The sequence below is a fragment of the Cornus florida genome, unplaced genomic scaffold (assembly GCF_030987335.1).
Source record: "Cornus florida cultivar Cherokee Brave unplaced genomic scaffold, ASM3098733v1 CherokeeBrave_3.0.0_Hap2_Chr08, whole genome shotgun sequence".
Taxonomy (NCBI): Eukaryota; Viridiplantae; Streptophyta; class Magnoliopsida; order Cornales; family Cornaceae; genus Cornus; species Cornus florida.
This window is the reverse complement of record NW_026775578.1, coordinates 3,964,960-3,982,898: the sequence shown is the minus strand read 5'-3', so window position 1 is coordinate 3,982,898 and position 17,939 is coordinate 3,964,960. Positions and strand designations below refer to the sequence as shown.

General features: G+C 33.4%; 2 protein-coding genes across 2 annotated transcripts; both read left to right on the top strand.

Annotated features, from left to right (window-relative positions):
• The first annotated feature begins 307 nt into the window (after positions 1-307).
• LOC132268344 (protein LIFEGUARD 2-like) lies at positions 308-2,540 on the top strand. Its single transcript, XM_059769202.1, has 4 exons — positions 308-798; positions 907-1,020; positions 1,790-1,947; positions 2,041-2,540. The coding sequence occupies exons 1-4, from the start codon at positions 549-551 to the stop codon at positions 2,245-2,247; spliced, it is 729 nt and encodes a 242-aa protein (XP_059625185.1). The 5' UTR covers positions 308-548; the 3' UTR covers positions 2,248-2,540.
• Positions 2,541-4,635: 2,095 nt separating this feature from the next.
• LOC132268578 (protein LIFEGUARD 2-like) lies at positions 4,636-7,178 on the top strand. Its single transcript, XM_059769408.1, has 4 exons — positions 4,636-5,292; positions 5,402-5,515; positions 6,716-6,873; positions 6,972-7,178. Exons 1-4 carry the CDS (start codon positions 5,031-5,033, stop codon positions 7,176-7,178), a joined length of 741 nt encoding a protein of 246 aa, XP_059625391.1. The 5' UTR covers positions 4,636-5,030.
• Positions 7,179-17,939: the final 10,761 nt, after the last annotated feature.

Below are 17,939 nucleotides of genomic sequence, written 5' to 3'. Positions count from 1 at the left end.
ACTATTTAACAATTTGTTTCTTTCATCTAAAAAAATGATTAAAGTAAATTTAGATCTTAAAATTATCATGTAAGTGAACTAGTCGGAGTATAAATTTCACATTTTCATGATGTATAATATTGTAAAAAATTAATTACATGTAATATACAACTGAGATCGGTAGACTTTGCTAAGATGAACAAGGAATATATGCTTCGCGAAGGAAGCTGAAGCCAGAGGAGTCTGGAAATTTAAAGTACATCCACTTTTCGTTACAGAATAGTCCACGTGTCATCCAACACACTCACCTGACGAGTGCACGTGATGAATCACGAAGTTTCTACATTTCCGGTCACCGTCTTTAATTACCCCTACGCAGTCTGTTCTCGCTAAGCAACGCAAACTTCAAACGAACACTCTTGTTCTCTGTTTCTCTTTCTAAACTCTCCCTGGAAATGAGCCTATTTTCGATTCTCTGAAAACACTTTCTCTCACTAGATTCTGTTTATCTTCTGCGAACAATCAAGAACTCGGAATTGATTCGCTCGGTTATTGTTTCTTGGAAGAAAATGTGGCTACAACCGTACCGGAAATATGACGTGGAATCAGGAAGTCGGCCACTGTACCCGTCGATGTTGGAGAGTCCGGAGCTCCGATGGGCGTTCATTCGCAAGATTTACTCAATCCTGTGCTTCCAACTGCTGCTCACAATTGCCGTCGCCGCCGTCGTCATCAACGTCCATCCAATCGCCAACTTCTTCACCTCTACAGGGGGCGGCTTGTCCATCTACATTTTACTAATCTTGGCTCCGTTCATGTGTACGATATTGCATGAAAATTTAATCTCCAAACAATGTTTTATATAATTTTGTACTTTTCTCTTTTAATTTCTTGATTTGATTTTTTTGTTTGTTTGAATTGTTGCAGTTCTGTTCCCGTTGTATTACTATCACCAGCGACATCCGGTGAACTATATTCTTCTTGGACTGTTCACTGTTTGCCTTGCTTTTGATGTTGGATTGACATGTGCTTTTACCAGCGGTAAGCAGTCTAAATCTCTCTTTCTTCTTGAATTCATGCCTGAATGAATTTTTAAACCCTAATTTTTTTGTATGTAGATTCACATTGACTTGGGCGTTTTTGTTAGTAGAACAAATATTGTTGTCAATAGCGTGTATAGTACAACTAAAACGGTAAAGTTCACCTAAGATTTAGTCTAGAGCACTGAGAATTGGTATCAGTAATGTCTGAAATAGAATGGATATTGTAGATTCATTATAGAGAATTCATACAGCAGCTTAATTTTATCATGTGTGTGAGCAACCGTAAATCTGTTCTGCGCTTAAACTCCATGGCAATCTTGGAAATAAGTTGAGAACTGATGCTATTTTAGAGAAAAAAATGGCAAATCAAATTTAGCAAATTAAAGTCTGATTTGTGCTAATTGATATATGTAGCAGCTGTTAAGAATGTTCGATTAGAGTATTTTAAATCCATTGTATGTCTTTTTCTTTTTTCTTTTTTTTGAAAAATTCAAGAAAATTTAGAAGGCTCAATACAAAGTTGGGACAGCCGAGGTAGGGCCCAAAGAACTACAATATAAATCCAGCCAACAAAAGAAGGTTCAAAAGACGTACTGTTGGTGAAATCCTAACGGCTAATGCGTTTCGTTGCTGTGTGAAATCTGTTTTGTGTTTTATAGATTTTAGACATGAATGAAATTGGGCGTGCGTGTGGCATCCAATCCAATTGAGTTGTAAATTTTGGATTCCTGACCTCCATAGATTATCATAATTTGAATGGAATGCAGGGAAGGTGATTTTGGAATCTGTGATCTTAACCACTGTGGTGATTGTGAGTCTTACTCTCTACACATTTTGGGCTGCAAGACGAGGCCACGATTTTAACTTCCTCGGGCCATTCTTGTTTGGTGCTATTATCGTGCTTATGGTCTATTCCCTGATTCAGGTATGTGCATTTCACTCCTTGTGTTTACGCAATTAATTTGAGAAAATTAAACACTAATGACTTGTTTGTTACTGCTAATCCATCCTCTGGCAGATACTCTTACCTATGGATAGGTTGTCAGTGACGATATATGGATGTCTAGCGTCGATCATCTTCTGCGGGTACATCATATATGATACGGACAACCTCATCAAACGCTACTCCTACGATGAATATATCTGGGCTGCTGTAGCACTCTATCTCGACATCATCAATCTCTTCCTCTCGCTTTTACTTATCTTCAGGGCTGCTGATACTTAGGATTTAAAAAGGAACGTACTCCCTTCTTGTCATTTTGTTACCTGATGATCATGCTAATATGTAAGTAAGTGGAACATGCAGTTTGTTAATCTCATGTGATTTTCTTACTTTGTAAGACGTTTGCCAATATGCAACTACTTCGAACATTTTTTTTTTTTAATCCATCAAAGTGAAACGAGTTTGCACATTTGTACTCCATATTTTTCTGTCTTTTTCTGAGGAGTTAGATTATTATGTTTTGGATTGATGTAACCAGAAGGATAAAGAAAGAAAGGGAAGGATAGTGATAGAAAGAAGGGAAAATTACATATAAATGGATATAAATGGAGTTAAAGTTCCATATTTACTTAGAGGCTGAGTCAAAATTTCATATTTCTCTAAAATGGATTGCTGAGGTGGCACATGATTTTTTACTGTTTAGAAATTGTGATGCCTAAAATACCCTTCCGCGAAGGTACTACTTTTTCTTCGAAGGTACTACTTTTTTGAACTGAAGGTACTACTTTTTGGCGTCCAGGTACTATGTTTTTTAAACACTCGCGAAGGTACTACTTTTTCTCCGAAGGTACTACTTTTTTGAACTGAAGGTATTACTTTTTTGAACGGAAGGTACTACTTTTTTATTAGAGAAGGGCATTTTAGGCACCACAATTTTTTAAACAGTAAAAAACCATGTGCCACCTCAGCAATCCATTTTAGAGAAATATGGAACTTTGACTCAGTTTCTAAGTAAATATAAAACTTTGACTCCATTTATATGTAATTTTCCCTAGAAAGAAAGGGTAGGATGGTTATTTTATAGATGGAATTGGAAGGGCAATTAAAAGCAGCACTAATTGTAAAAGCTGAGAATATTAACTTCATTACTTCTTAGCCGTTGAAAAGCAATTGATATCTCTTGACTGTATAAAAAAATAATTTTTATTTTTTAATATCAACAATAATTTATAATTCAAGAATCTAAGAGTTCTTTTTTTTTATTGATTTGTTTGTGTTCTCTTCTTTTGAGAGTTTTTGTATCGTTCAATAATGAGTTTGTTTGATTTGTAGCTTTGATAATTGTTTTGAGAACTAAAAGTAGAAAAGTGTACAAAATTTTTATGCTTGGTTCAATTTTTTTAAAATTCAGTTATAAAAATGTCATAAAACTGTCCTCAGAAAACAAATTTTATAAGTTTCATAAAACTGAACTAAGCATAGTTTTCTGTTTTTAATTTTCTGAAAATAAAAAATTATTTTCATAATTACAAATTAAATAAATATTTATGCTACATTTGGTGTGCAGGAATGAAATATCCATTTCAACCATTCCTTTGTTTGGTATGCAATTTAAAGTGGGAATGGTCATTCCATTAGAATGAAAATTTATTTCATTCCCAAATAATGTTTTTTAAAAAAATTAAGTTTCCAAAACACCCTCATGCTCTAAGTCCAAAAACCACCACCTTTCACCATAACCACAATCGGCTTTCACCATCACCACCACCTCCATTGCCATCTTCCATCGCCACCATTGTTGCCATCTTCAACCACCACACCGCCGCCACCTCCACTGCCTTTAGCCACCGCCATTGCCACCTCCACCGTGGCCACCACCACTATCGACTTCCACCAATGTCATCGTCTTCCACCGCCACCTCTACTGCTTGCCACCACCACCATTGGCACCGCTTTCACCACCGCCGCCACCCTTCCACCACCACTGCTATTTTTCACCTCCTTCACTGCCACTACCACCACTGTAGCTGCCTTCCACCACCATCACGCCGCTGCTACCTCTACTACCTTCCATCGCCACTGACTTCCACCACCACAACCACATCTACATCCACCTCCATCACCACTTCCATTACCATCACCACTGACTTCCATCACTACCACTGCCGCCACCTCCACCTCCACCGACTTCCATCGCCACCGCTATCACCTTCACTTCCATCTCGACCTCCTCCATCACCACCATCGACTCCATCACCACCACCTACACCATTACTGCTTTCCACCTCCACCACCATTAACCACCGCCGCCATTTCTTTTTTAAAAAATTATAAAAAGAATGTTATTTTGTCAATTAAATTATTTGTCACTTATAGGGTATTTTGGATAATTTAATTTAAAATTTATTATTTTTAAAATTTTAGATTAATCCATTCTTACAGATATCATATTTGGAATCAAATAATAGAAGAGTAATGATATGCAACCCTAAAGAGAAAACGTAAAAACTTTTCAGTTTTTAGCCTAATATGATTTGGCCAAGTCAGAATTAAAAAAGAAAGAATCCTGACTTATGTATAAATAAAATAGTGCTTTCTCCTTCTGCTGACAAAAAGGAAACTAAAATTGCACAAATAAGAAACTAAAATTGGAGGGAAAGAGTAAAAGAAAATAATTACAAACCGTAAATCATAGAACCATACAAATACAGTATTATTTATATTTTGTATAAACTAAATATTTATTGTTTTAAAATTTTTTGAGGGAAACTAAATATGTATTTCTCTTTTGAGAAAAAGTAGGAATTTGGAAAGTTTTTAGCTTCCCTCAAGAGAAAATTCTTTTTTTTTTTTTTTATTTCCTTTCTTTTTTGTTCTCTTTTTATTTATACCATGGGACTTTTCTTTTTTAATTCTCACGCGGCTTATCGCAATTAGATTCCGGGAGATTTTGCTTTCGAAATTTTTTTTTTACAGTTTACCCCTAAAAGGTACTCCTATTGCTTCAAAGCTCTCAAGCAAAGCGCAAGCGAAACACATTCCGTACTGATTCTTGGAAGAAGAAGATGAAGATTAAGTTGGGGCAAAAACCGTACCGGAAAGATGACTTGGAATCGGGAAGTCGGCCACTGTACCCGTCGATGGTGGAGAGTCCGGAGCACCGATGGTCGTTCATTCGCAAGGTTTACTCAATCCTGACCTTCCAACTGCTTCTCACAATCGCCGTCGGCGCCGTCGTCGTCAACGTCCGTGAAATCCCTAACTTCTTCCTCTCCAAAGGGGTCGGTTTGGCCCTCTACATTGTACTGATCATCGCTCCCTTCATAGGTATCATATTGCATGGAATTTTGATCTTGAAACAATTAATGTTTTATATGTATATATATATTTATTTATTTCTTGTTTGATTTATTTGTTCTTGTTTGAATTTTTGCAGTGTTGGTCCCGTTGTATTACTATCACCAGCGACATCCGGTGAACTATCTTCTTCTTGGACTGTTCACTGTTATTATTGCTTTTGTGGTCGGATTGACATGTTCTCTTAAACACGGTAAGCAGTCTAAATCTTTGTTTCTTCTTGAATTCATGTTTGAATGAATTTTCAAACCCTAATTTTTCGTATCTAGATTCACATTGATTGAGGCGTTTTTGGTAAAACTCTAAAGATTATAGAGATTTGAGAATTGATATCAATAAAGTATGAAATAGAATAATATTAAAGAACTTGTAGATTTTTTATAGAGAATTTATGCAGCTTCGGTTGATCACATGTGTGAGCTCAAGGGGCGGGAAATCTATTCTCAGCGAAAACTCCATGGCAATGTTGGAAATAACTTGAGAACTGAGGCTATTTTATAGAGAAAGTGCCAGAGCAAATTTAAACTATGATATTTCAAGGGTACTTTATTTTCTCTATATATATAAAAATAAAAATAATAAAAAAAAAAGAAAAAAAAAAGGAGAGAAGGAGTGTTATGCAGTCTGTGATTTTATGAACTGTCAGGGAGAACCCAAAGAAGGCTAGGGGTGCAAAGAATGCTAAACAGAATCCTTAATTTTTTGCAGGCAACTTTCCATGAGAAAACTATTTGTATGCAAGAGGCTATTGTAAATATTAGTTTAAGAAATCTCCTAAATTGTAATATTTTCTTTCTTAAAAAATAAATTATTGCAATTTTTTTTGGGATTCATAGAATACTATTTGTATATAAGAGGCTATCGTAAGGATAATAGCCTCACTGATTCTCATTGGATGGAGATTTTTTTGTGATGCTCTTCGGATTCCCCACTGAGGATACAAGCTCATTAGAATCCTTATGTAGCTTTTTTCTTGTTTGTTTCTAAAATTTTAAATAGCTTTATTTAGAAAATTGAACGCAGGAGACAAAAATCAGTTTTTGGGGTGTTGGAAGTTTTTCTTTATTTTGTAGTCAACCTTGAAATGATAGACTTGTTAGTGTGAAGCATATAATTAAGGCTTTGGTCTTGCATTTGTGTTTTGCGTCATGCTAAGACTAAACATTGCCAATTGCCAAGCTAATTGATATGTGTATGTTTGATGAGAATATTTTAAATCCATTGTATGTCTTTCTCACTATAATTAGTAAATTGTTTTTATCCATGGGCTTCGTCTGTAATGTAATTTAGATTTTAGACATGAACGAAATTGTGCGTATGTAAGGCATCCAGTAGAGTTGTAAATGTTGGTTTCCCGAGCTCCATGGATTATCATAATTTGAATGGTTTGCAGGGAAGGTAGTTTTGGAAGCTATGATCTTAACAGCAGTGGTGGTTGTGAGTCTTACTCTGTACACATTTTGGGCTGCAAGAAGAGGCCACGATTTTAACTGCCTTGGGCCTATCTTGTTTGGTGCTCTTCTGGTGCTTACTGTCTTTCTCCTGATTCAGGCATGTGCACTTTCTCTACTTGTGTTTCTGCATTTTTGAGGAACATACAAAAAAAAAAAAAAAAAAAAACAGTAGTAATGACTTGTTTCCTCTTGCAGCTGGTGTTTCCTATGGGTAAGTGGCAAGTGATGATAATTGCAGGTGCAGCGTCAATCATCTTCTCCGGGTTCATCATATATGACACGGACAACCTCATCAAACGCTGTTCTTATGATGAATATATCTGGGCTGCTGTATCGCTTTATCTAGACATCATGAATCTCTTCCTCTGGATTGTGGCTATCATAACAGATTGTGATAGTTAGGGAGATCTTACTGCTGGTTTTTCCACTTTGTTTGGATTTAAATGGAAGTCTTGTGTTTTTGTTAGCTGATAGATCATACTAGCTTGTAAGTAATCCAGGTAAGATGGGGAATATAGATCACAAGAGTTTGGCTTTTCATCATATGCTCTGTCCCATCATATTCATCTTCATATTGAAGGAGGATAGTTACGTAGAAAAACCTTGAATTTTCAATGATCCATTTTGAATTGAAATGCGAAAGAAAAGCCCCTATATTCCCTATCTCTTATTCTCTATTCTCTGTAAATTTCCTAATTCTGGGATCTCTTGAATTCTAAGAATTTAAATAAATAAATAAATAATTAAAAAAAAAAAAAATCATAGCAAATAGAAATGGTAGTGGGAGCATTTGTCCTATATGTACAAATCTTTACCCGGAGTAGATCATAACACATCAATGAGAAGTTATCGTTTGTTCTCTTAATTGAATTGCAATTAAACTCGGCCTAATCTTTTACTAAAAGGATCTCGAATACAAAGATCCTATTGCATATATTTTGGATGGATACATACTTGTAGATTTGAAATGAAAAATCTATGAGCCAAAGAAATTTCAGTTATGTTACGTTATAGAGCTAATTCTTGAGTTTTTCCCTCATGCGGAGAAAGCATTCATTCTTGTTCTTTCATTTTCATTTCTCAAAATACTTCAATTGGTACACTCAAGAAATAAGCCAATTTTGCAGCCTTTTGTATTCCGCATATAGTTACAACTTTCATCGTAATGTGCCCTCCAAAGAGCAACTCTTCTCAAAATCTCACTCAAAAGTAATTGAGTTGGAATCCCATTCTAACTAAGGATTCTTGTGGTTCCGGAGGATCCAACTACAAGAGAACAAGGAACGAATAAATCTTTGGGGTTGCTTTTTTTAATAAAGGAAAGACGAGCACTTGATGGGAAAATTAAGAATCCCAACAAGGGGAATGATAAAATATACTAAAAAGAAAGGAAAGCATATATCTTATCCTTATTAGTTTTTTGTCAAACACAAAATATTATTTTAGTTTTATTAATTTCACATCAATTTTGTTAATATAACATATATATCTATATATATATTAAAACTCACCATCATAAAAAGTTGAATTTCTAAACAGGCCAAGAATTTTAAGACAAAAGGAGTATATGTCTTTATTTAATTACTATTTTGAAACTCTCTATACAAGGTGTATATATCTATGTTTGTGTTGAAAATACAAATAAACTTTTTAGCAATGTATATATGGATCCTAAAGTTTTCAATTTAGGCATATACTCCGTATATTTTTTATTTTGTGAATGGTAAAGCGAACACAGCGCGTCCTCTTTGAAACATTGACTCGTCTGGAGAATGGGCCTGAGAAAGAACAAAGTTAGGTTTGGTCCACGCTCAGAAATGCAGACAATTTTCTTCAATCACGAGCCCAAAACATCCTTTGAATAAAACGACCATGCCCTAAAAACTTAGGAGGAGCCGGTTTGGTCCGATTCGGCTTTAGGCCTAGAACAAATTTCCAATTTAAGAAAAATATAAATGGCAAAAAAACAAAGACATGTATATGTTAGCTTATATATATTTTTTATCCTGACAAACTAAGAGAGAGGGAAAGAGGGACTCGAACACGAGTACACTTGTTCAGAGAGTTGAACATTCAAAAATATATGTCAAGCATTTTAGAGTCATTTTGAAATTTTATAAATTCTAGAGACATAAAAAAATAAAAAATTATTAGGATGGTATCGTTGAACTAGAGGAAGCTGAATGCAGGCAAGTGACTTATTAGGATGGTATGGTTGAACAAATTACCGTAAGTCCCCCCACTTTCTCTGGTGTTGCTTAATTTTGCTATGTAATTGAGGTAATGTAATTAATCATTGTAAGTGAGATATATGACAAATTTCATGACCAGAGTGGCATTAGTCAACCAATTTATTGCATTGGACATGTGAAAAAAACGAGTCATGTAATATATATTGATATAATATTCTCTTACAAAAACCTATATATATATATATATATATATATATATATATATATATGGTGCATATATAGGCCGGTTGGTGTGGTGGATGGGTCAATGCAAGTGTCAACACAATGTGGATATTAATTCTCACTCACAAAAACGTGTACGTGGCACAATGTCAATGCTATTATCAAACATGTGGTCGATCTCCATGTCAATCTGCAAGCTCATGACCACCAGAGAATATAGGGTGTGTGTGTGTGTGTGTGTGTAGACGTGTCTGTGTTTGGTAGAATCCAAGGTCCAACTTGGATGACTTTTTGGAATTGTAAATGATTGGTAAATAAGAATTAGTGGTTTGAGCCAGAAATTTATAAGTTGATGGATGGAATATGTGGTTAGATTAGTTTGTTCTTTTTGAGCACCATAGGTTATAAGATTCATTATGCAAATGAAGAAACACGAAATTGTTAAATCACTGTCATTAGAAGGATGGGATGAGGTACCGTCCAAATTAAAGACAAATTACTAAAAAAATGGAGTTATTGGCTTCAACTTGCAGTCGGATGGAGTCAAAATCTTGAAATTCCAAAAAAATGGATTTTCCTATCAAATGCTGATGTGAACTTTAAAAAAACTGTTTATTTTTATTTTTGAAAATTATAAATTAAACACATGGACAAACTGTCCATTTTACCATTTGGACATGAGAATAAATTGAACAGTATATTTTTTTAATCTTGTCCACGTTATCATTTTAGTACAGTATAATTTATTTATTTGGAAATTCAAGACTGACTTCGTCTGAACACAAAAGTCCACCTTTTTTTTTTTTTTTTTTTTGTAATTTTCCCAAAGAGAATTGAGAAGCAAATATATATGGATTGTTGGAGGGGTTGAAGTAAAAGCTAAGGTGTTCATACAATACATGTGCGGTCAGTTTGGGCTGTAATTATATATATATATATATATATATATCGTTATTGGTGTCACCATATGGCAGTTGACAGTGCGTGGATTCCTACTCTGTGACTTGCAAAATTAAATTTTGGAGAATCACTTCTTTCTTTACCTGTGTTCTTTATCATGAAGGCGAGTTGCAGAAGAAAGAGAAGTTCCTATATATATATATATATATATATATATATATATATATATATTTATGTTTGGCATTTCGATTGCTTAAAGAGAATGTTGAGTTATAGTAGTATATGTATATGATTGGCTCCTTTGGCAGGCTATTTAATTATATATAACCTTTAGTTAAACTAGTTAGATTATGAGCAAACTCGTCTTCACAAGAGAAATAAAAGAAAATGAAAGTAGTTATATATCGATATCCATACAAATTAATGAGAATGATGGAAAAAGATCGAGTAGGCATTGCCACTTGCTAAAGCATCTGATGAGCATCATTTGGAATTGGACAGACACAGAGTAGGTTGGGACCAGCGAGCATGCATATGCATGACCCAACCCACTAATTAATTACATATGCTTTGAGGTAGGGTCCTATTCCTATTACTTTAGTCGGCATGGCTGGTATGGGTACACAATTAGTGTGTGTGGTTAGTTCATGCCCTTCTTCTTCACAAGGTCCTGATCATATCCACTATAATATCTCTGCTGACCCACCTATTTTCTGGTGCTATTAATTTGGCTTAATGTGTCCACAAACTTATATATATATATATATATATATATGCCTTGTTATTTAAATGACCTCATAGAATTTGTGGTTTCAGACGATCCATGGTGGGTCAGAAATCGAAATATATGTGACACACAATTAAATGGTAGCTACAGGATTAATTAGAAATAGGCATAGTTCCAATTAAACATTCCATTAGGAGGAGGGGACATGCAAGTGATGGGCATGTTGGGATTTATATGCCCTGGCATAGCAAATTCCTATCTGGATTATAGTGACATATGTTCCTGACATATCTGAAATATTTATGATTTATATAATTGGTGAATTCAATGTATTATGTTTCGATTCACTATGAAATTGATAGTGTCCATATAATTACAAGAAATATTTATATATATGTATGTGATGGCAATCAATGCATGATATATAAATAGTAATTATAAATTGTTCATAGTCGGTAATTATGGATGGACTCATAATTAATTAAGACTTGAACTGGATCCGCGTTAGGTTGAGATATATTGCGAGAGCCGTCGTATGTAATTATTCCCTATCACCGTCATGGCATTTGACTCTTAAGTATGAGAAAAATATAAACTCTTTTATTAATTAATAATTACTTTGATTTGTTCGGCGGATTTTTCGGGATCCTTAGACCGACACTTTGGGTAGTTATGTAATTAATAGTTAGAGGGTTATATTTTCAATATTTGCATCATTACTACTTGTATTTATTTTGTATTGATTATGGTTGATCACAAAGTAAATTCGAAGGCCTTCGTGTGTTTTTAGACAAAATGATTTATTATATATTTATTTATTTAAATTATTATTTTTGTCAAACAAATGTTTTATTGTGATCAAGCCAGAAATAATCAAAGGTACCAAAATAAATATATTAATTAAGTAGTCGGATTGATGGCATTATTTATCCGATAACTAATTATGCATAGAGGGGTCAAAGTGCAATATTGACTTAGTGGTTATTTATTATTTAATTGGAGTTCAATTAATTTCTTTTAGTGGAGTAGAAATTAATTTATAAATTAATTGAATTGGGTCCATGGACCGGGCCAATTATTAATTCATTATAGCCAATAAAATAATAGGCCCAATGGATTCTCACTCATAACCCAATTTGATATTGGAATCATATTAGATTTGAGACATATGAATTAGAGATGGAGAAGGATTTGTTGTTTCCTTTTCTTTATTTTTATGTTGCCTATAAATATACATGGTCTATGTATATTTTAGGTGGTGATTTTTGATAGAAGGAAAAAGGAATATATATTTTCTCTCTCTAGAAAATTAGGGTTTATGTTCTCATCTAATGGAGGCTCCCACAAACCTAGTTTTCCAAAATCATTCATGGAGGCATATGAGTGATTCCTAAAGGTAAAACAATTACCAAGAAGATGGAGATCCAAGGAGAATGCATCTTACTAAGGGATATACAATAAGTGAGAACATTCACTTTAGAGGAGAGATCTAAGGTTTACTCAAACCTTAATGTAAGTATTCAATCTTTTAATTAAATGATATATCATGTTTTATTTTTGCATAAAACTTGTTTCTATATAATGAATCAAGATCTATGAATTTAAATCCTCAAAAAATTTTTAAAACTAACACGTTTCCCAACAGGGCATATATATCTCTATAGCATGGTATATAGAATTGACATGACATGATGACAAAAAAATGTAAGAAGTGGGAGTTTCTTTCAGTTTTTTGCCATGCATTTTGCAACTCCGTGATCATGTTAGACCTGTGGATCGAATCCTATATATATATATATATGTATGTAAGTTACTGGGTCCTTTAGCTCTATAGACCATTGAATAAGGATGATGATGTATATTAGCACCACAAAACTTTCAGTTGATTAATTTTGGAATTTTGAAGATTCTCCATCTCAATTAATGTGACGCGGCACCCGCTACCGCTACTCATCACTACGTGGTCATTCTACATGTCAATTCATATCCTTTCATGGACCTCTTTCTTTCTTCAACCTTTTCAAGTCAAACAAAACATGGTTTCCTCTTGCTTTATAAATCCGTTTTACAATGCCAGTAATCTTTTATAAAGTTCTTGACGATGATATTGAACTTGGGTCATAGATAATTTGTTTTCATGAATATTCTGCACCCAACATGATGCAAATAAAAAATTTTGTGTTATTTTTTAAAATTTATCTGTTGACCTTACTAATCTCTAGGAACTCAAGAATGGCCGTCTAAAAGTCTTCAAATTATTAATTAAGAAATTGATGGTTTGCATGATTCAAGTAAAATTGAGACAGTCGTGAATGAAACAACGGCATTTAATATATTTTGTGCCAATTATTGTCACATAGTTGGATTTTGGTGTTATTTGAGTGCTATATATGTGTGCCCTACCTTTGTAATTTAGATGGTAAACCTAGCAAATCATGTAAACATGATGTTTTGGCTCTCTTCCTGGCCATGTTGGCCCAAACTTGTAAACTTTCCTCTTTCCGCTATTCTATAAACCTTTTTTTTTTTTTTTAAAAAAAAATAAGGGAGTTCCCGCTAAGATTGTCACCATGAAATATAGTTGTTGGCATTTGACGTTGGTTGGGTCCAATTAATTTGAAACTATAATATATACACGAGCAATCTCAATAGCTGTGACTGAATTTTCATTAGACACCCATAATTTAGTGCGCCGGCAAAGAGGCATACATGCTGAAAACAAATTTCTATTCCTCATCTTATAACAGAAACATGTCTTGGACTAACGTACCTAAAAGCTTAGGTCGTTATTGGTAGATAGAGAAGTTTCTGCAGTGGATTTTAATTAGCAACAGAGCACTGGCAGTACTGTTAGACAAAACTTTGCTAATCAACTTCAACATGGAGGTACCAATAATCACATAGCTCAATCAGGAATGGGTATCAATTGGGTTGCTATATGTGTGTGACTATGTGTGTGTGTTTGTGTCATCAGTTCTGTGTCATATAATATTATTTATTTTGATTATCTTATTGAGTTGTTCTCTCTTATTAGTGAAAAGAGCAATTTGGTGAACAACAACAATCTTGGTGTTTAAGAATATGTGTTTCATTATTAAAATTATTCCTAGGGTTAGATTCAATGCAACACAATCCCAATATTCTGCACCAACCCAACCTCTTTAACTCAATAGTTAATATGTTATGCTTAAACAGTATTATCACATTAGAGTTGGGACCATGTTTCACATGCTCCTGTTTCATAACTCAATTATAGAGCCAATGAGTCAACAAAACAGTGGTAATGTCCCAACAATTCAGGTACAGTACCTTTTTGGACCATTATATCATTCCAAAGCAGACATTGGTTACTGCATAGCAACCACCAAGCCCATGAAATGATTCTCTGCTTTCATTTTACCTTTTAGAAATGGAGAACTCATTTATGATGTCTAATAAGTGCTTCAAAGATTTCTTGGAAGTCAACCAATAATTCAAATAAAAATACTCTTTTTAGCCAATGGAAACCCATGACACATAGCAATCTTCATGATCATATTGTCTTCAACGGGTAGTGAAATTTTAACATTTCAGTGTACATTTACTACTTAGGTTTGAGTAGAATAATGATACTTTCTCATTCAGGTTTAATTTCTGGTATTATATATACAAAGAGATTATTTCCAAACGAGCAATGATTCGGAGTTCAATAATTAGACAACTTTGACATTTTTTTTGTTGTTTTCAGATTACATCCTTATCCGGTGGTGCTTGGTTTGATCTATTAATTAAAGGATTATCTAATACTTTAGCTCTTGTTTCCAGTGACTTCCCAGGATCGAAAAGCGTCACTGTGTTCTAATACTTCCAGTGTTTACCAACCAACAGTTCTTTGATTAATGAACATTAATACATCAAATTCCTAAAATTGTTGACCACCATTTTGTGTATGGCTCCCATTTTTTCTCAATTGTCTCATTTATAATCATAAATTGATAGGCCAAAAGGTTGTCCTGTGACTATTATATCATAAATGTGATGGTCCTGCAAGTCAACCTCTAACCCTTTTGTTGTCGAGCAGTTTATGAACATTGGCTTCCAAAAGATTCCTGTTGGTCAATGTTTGCTGACCATTTTTGTTTTGCATTCATTTTTCAAGTACTTTTGAGCAATGTTTGTTAAAGACGGTAAATTTTTATTTATTTATTTATTTTTTTAATTTACTATTATTTTTTTTTTATCAAGTACTTTTGAGCAATGTTTGTTAAATCCTGTAAATTTATTTATTTATTTATTTTATCGTGACAAGAAAGCAAGCCAAACGCCATCCGATAAATTACACACTGTAACCTGTGTTTGAAAAATATATGCTCCAAATGAATAGATTATGTCTATTGATTTTGAGTTGCATTTTTTTATTCCAAAATTAATTATTAATCACACATGTTCAATCCAAGACATTAATTGACGAGTAATGAAACAATTTTCATTCACAAATTCTAACAATCCCACACGAATGGAAATTGACTGCTTAAATGCAAAAGATGATCATGCGAACACTAGAGAGAGTATAGACGGAAAGTTACTACATCATGATAGATAGTCTTGAACCTTTCCTAATGTATTACTATCGGATTTGCTGACTAACCAGTGAATGTGATGTCTTAAACTGCTCAGTTATTGATATAAATCAAGACAATAGCAAACACATAGGGACCTTCCTCACAAAATTAGTTCTCATTGTTGTGTTCATTTTGGCCTTAAACAACTTCTGGTATTCACGAGTGCTCCAGAAAACTTAGCCTTTATAGTTTTCATGGAAACGGCCTCCCACTTCATACTCATATAGGTGAATTCTTATTAAAAGTATCATATGATACTCCACTTGAATTTTCAAGGTATAAGAGTCATTAAAAGTGTAGCTTACCCTAATCCTCACTATAGGTAGCACTGTCTCATCATAGAAATGGGTAGAAGATTTATATCTTCCCAGTGCTTTTGGTGAGTCATTCAGAATTTCTGTTGTCAATTTGAACCTAGATCTTGAGATCTCCAGTCAGCTAGGTTGGGTTTCCATTAAGATGACTCGTTAGCTTTCGGCTTTAACCCCATTCCCATCAATGATTTGTACAATTGTTCTCTAATACAACCCTCAATTTTATATGCGGCCACATAGTTGTATATACAAATATTATAATCTGTAGAGATTTCACTATTTGAGATCAAATGTATACTTTGTACCCTAAAATCACTTATTATTAACAATATCATTTTCTTTAGTGGCACATCTATAGACTTACTTTGAAATGTCCTCTAGGTGAAGTCTATTGACTTTTCTGTTTGATTTATTCAAAATTTCTAGCTTTGATTCTTTAAAAGAAAATACAATTACACCTTTAATATTAAAGACATATCCACTCTTGGATTTGAAGTCTTCAATATCCCACATTCAGATTGCATCGCTATTACACCTTCAATTTAGTTGGGTACCTCGATCTATGCAATAATAGACTTAGGGTGTATCTCAACTACCCAATTTATTGATTTTCAATGATCCTATTGTCGATTGAAAATATGTAATTAATCATAGTTATTAAGATGCCTTGTAATCTCAAGCAGTGATATACTTTGACTAGTATTTATATTTGAGATTTACATCTACAAAAGTTAGCTAGGCTTTTGTTATCATAACTAGTATTATCTCAATCTCACTCTATTGAAAATGTACTATGTTATCAGACGTTAAATCTTTCATATCAAATATACTAATTAGTATATCATTAATTTTTTAATGCATACAATGACTTATGCATCACATTTATGTCATTATCTCGGTACTAATTTTAATCCACTTAAGGACTTATAAGCTTGCACACTTAACTCTTAAGCTGGAACAATGAACTTGTCCCATTAAATATTTTCCTCACATGAAGTAAGATGCACTACATTTATAACCAATATTATAAATAATTTTTAATCCTATCCAAAATTTCTTAGGATTAAGAACCCCCACATTTATTAGTGTTTCTTATCTAATGAGGTAACTCGTAACAAATTTCATTTATGGATAATATCCCCCCACAACATTAGAATAATTCTGAAATTTTATTTATGATGTATTTATCACGGTTTTCTAACTCTTGAAGTATCATATACTAAATATTTCACCTCATCTACCTTTCCAAGGTTCTATATGTTTGTTTTTCAACAAACATGTACAAAAGTCTCTAGTGTATATATACTTACTTTTTCTCTAACTTGTTCTTATAACAGGTCACATATGTTAGCTAGTGTAAATTAATGTTAGAGATATTAATTATAATGGGCTCTAATTAATATTTATTTCTACATCTCTCGTATTTATGAATTGAGTTATCTGGGTTTAGATTCATATTAACAAGTCCTAACCTTCTATGTGTCACATATCATATAACTCAATCATTTAAGTAAATAATTCTCTTATTATTTAAGCTTTGGATACAATCACCACATAGTGAACATTCACTTCTCAGCTATCACTACTAATTAAAAGTGAGTTCTTAACTATCACTATTAGCTTAGGTTAAGCACAATCTTCTCATTAATCACTTATCGCTTGTATTGAACATCCACTTCTTAGCTATCATTCTTAACTTGAAGTCATGTTAGTTCAACTATCATCGCTAGTATCTCTTTATTTGAGTTTAACTTTAGTACACCCTTTCATTGACTAATAATACTTGGCAATAAAGGAATTTGTGTTGAAAAAATTCTCCAAAAGTTACTACTTTACAAGTAATATTCTTCCCTCCTACAGGAGCAGATATGGTGTATACCTTGAATAGCTTTTGGCTAAAATAGCTACTCATCACCTTCGTATTTTTTCTACCAAGTTGAGAGCTAAAACTAGCTAACAAATTTTCATCTGCTTATCCGATATTGTGCACCTCATTAATCATTTTAGCTTATAACTGGCTAACTTTTACTCTATTGCTAACTAGTTTACACCTCAGTAACATTTTAGTTTTTAACTATATTGTACTTTATAACTACTAACTTTAATTAACTTGTTACTTTTAGCTCAATGTACTAGCTTAGTGTATCCAAAACATTTTCTATTAAACTCCTTTAAGTAATCGAAAAATCTTCTCTTATTCAACTAAT

Bases quoted from the DNA above. Each gene is read 5' to 3' on its own strand.
- LOC132268344 (XM_059769202.1), top strand. From the start codon at position 549: ATGTGGCTACAACCGTACCGGAAATATGACGTGGAATCAGGAAGTCGG. The intron at 799-906 runs GTACGATATTGC...GAATTGTTGCAG, and splicing joins AATCTTGGCTCCGTTCATGT to TTCTGTTCCCGTTGTATTAC. The intron at 1,021-1,789 runs GTAAGCAGTCTA...AATGGAATGCAG, and splicing joins GACATGTGCTTTTACCAGCG to GGAAGGTGATTTTGGAATCT.
- LOC132268578 (XM_059769408.1), top strand. From the start codon at position 5,031: ATGAAGATTAAGTTGGGGCAAAAACCGTACCGGAAAGATGACTTGGAA. The intron at 5,516-6,715 runs GTAAGCAGTCTA...AATGGTTTGCAG, and splicing joins GACATGTTCTCTTAAACACG to GGAAGGTAGTTTTGGAAGCT. The intron at 6,874-6,971 runs GCATGTGCACTT...TTCCTCTTGCAG, and splicing joins CTGTCTTTCTCCTGATTCAG to CTGGTGTTTCCTATGGGTAA.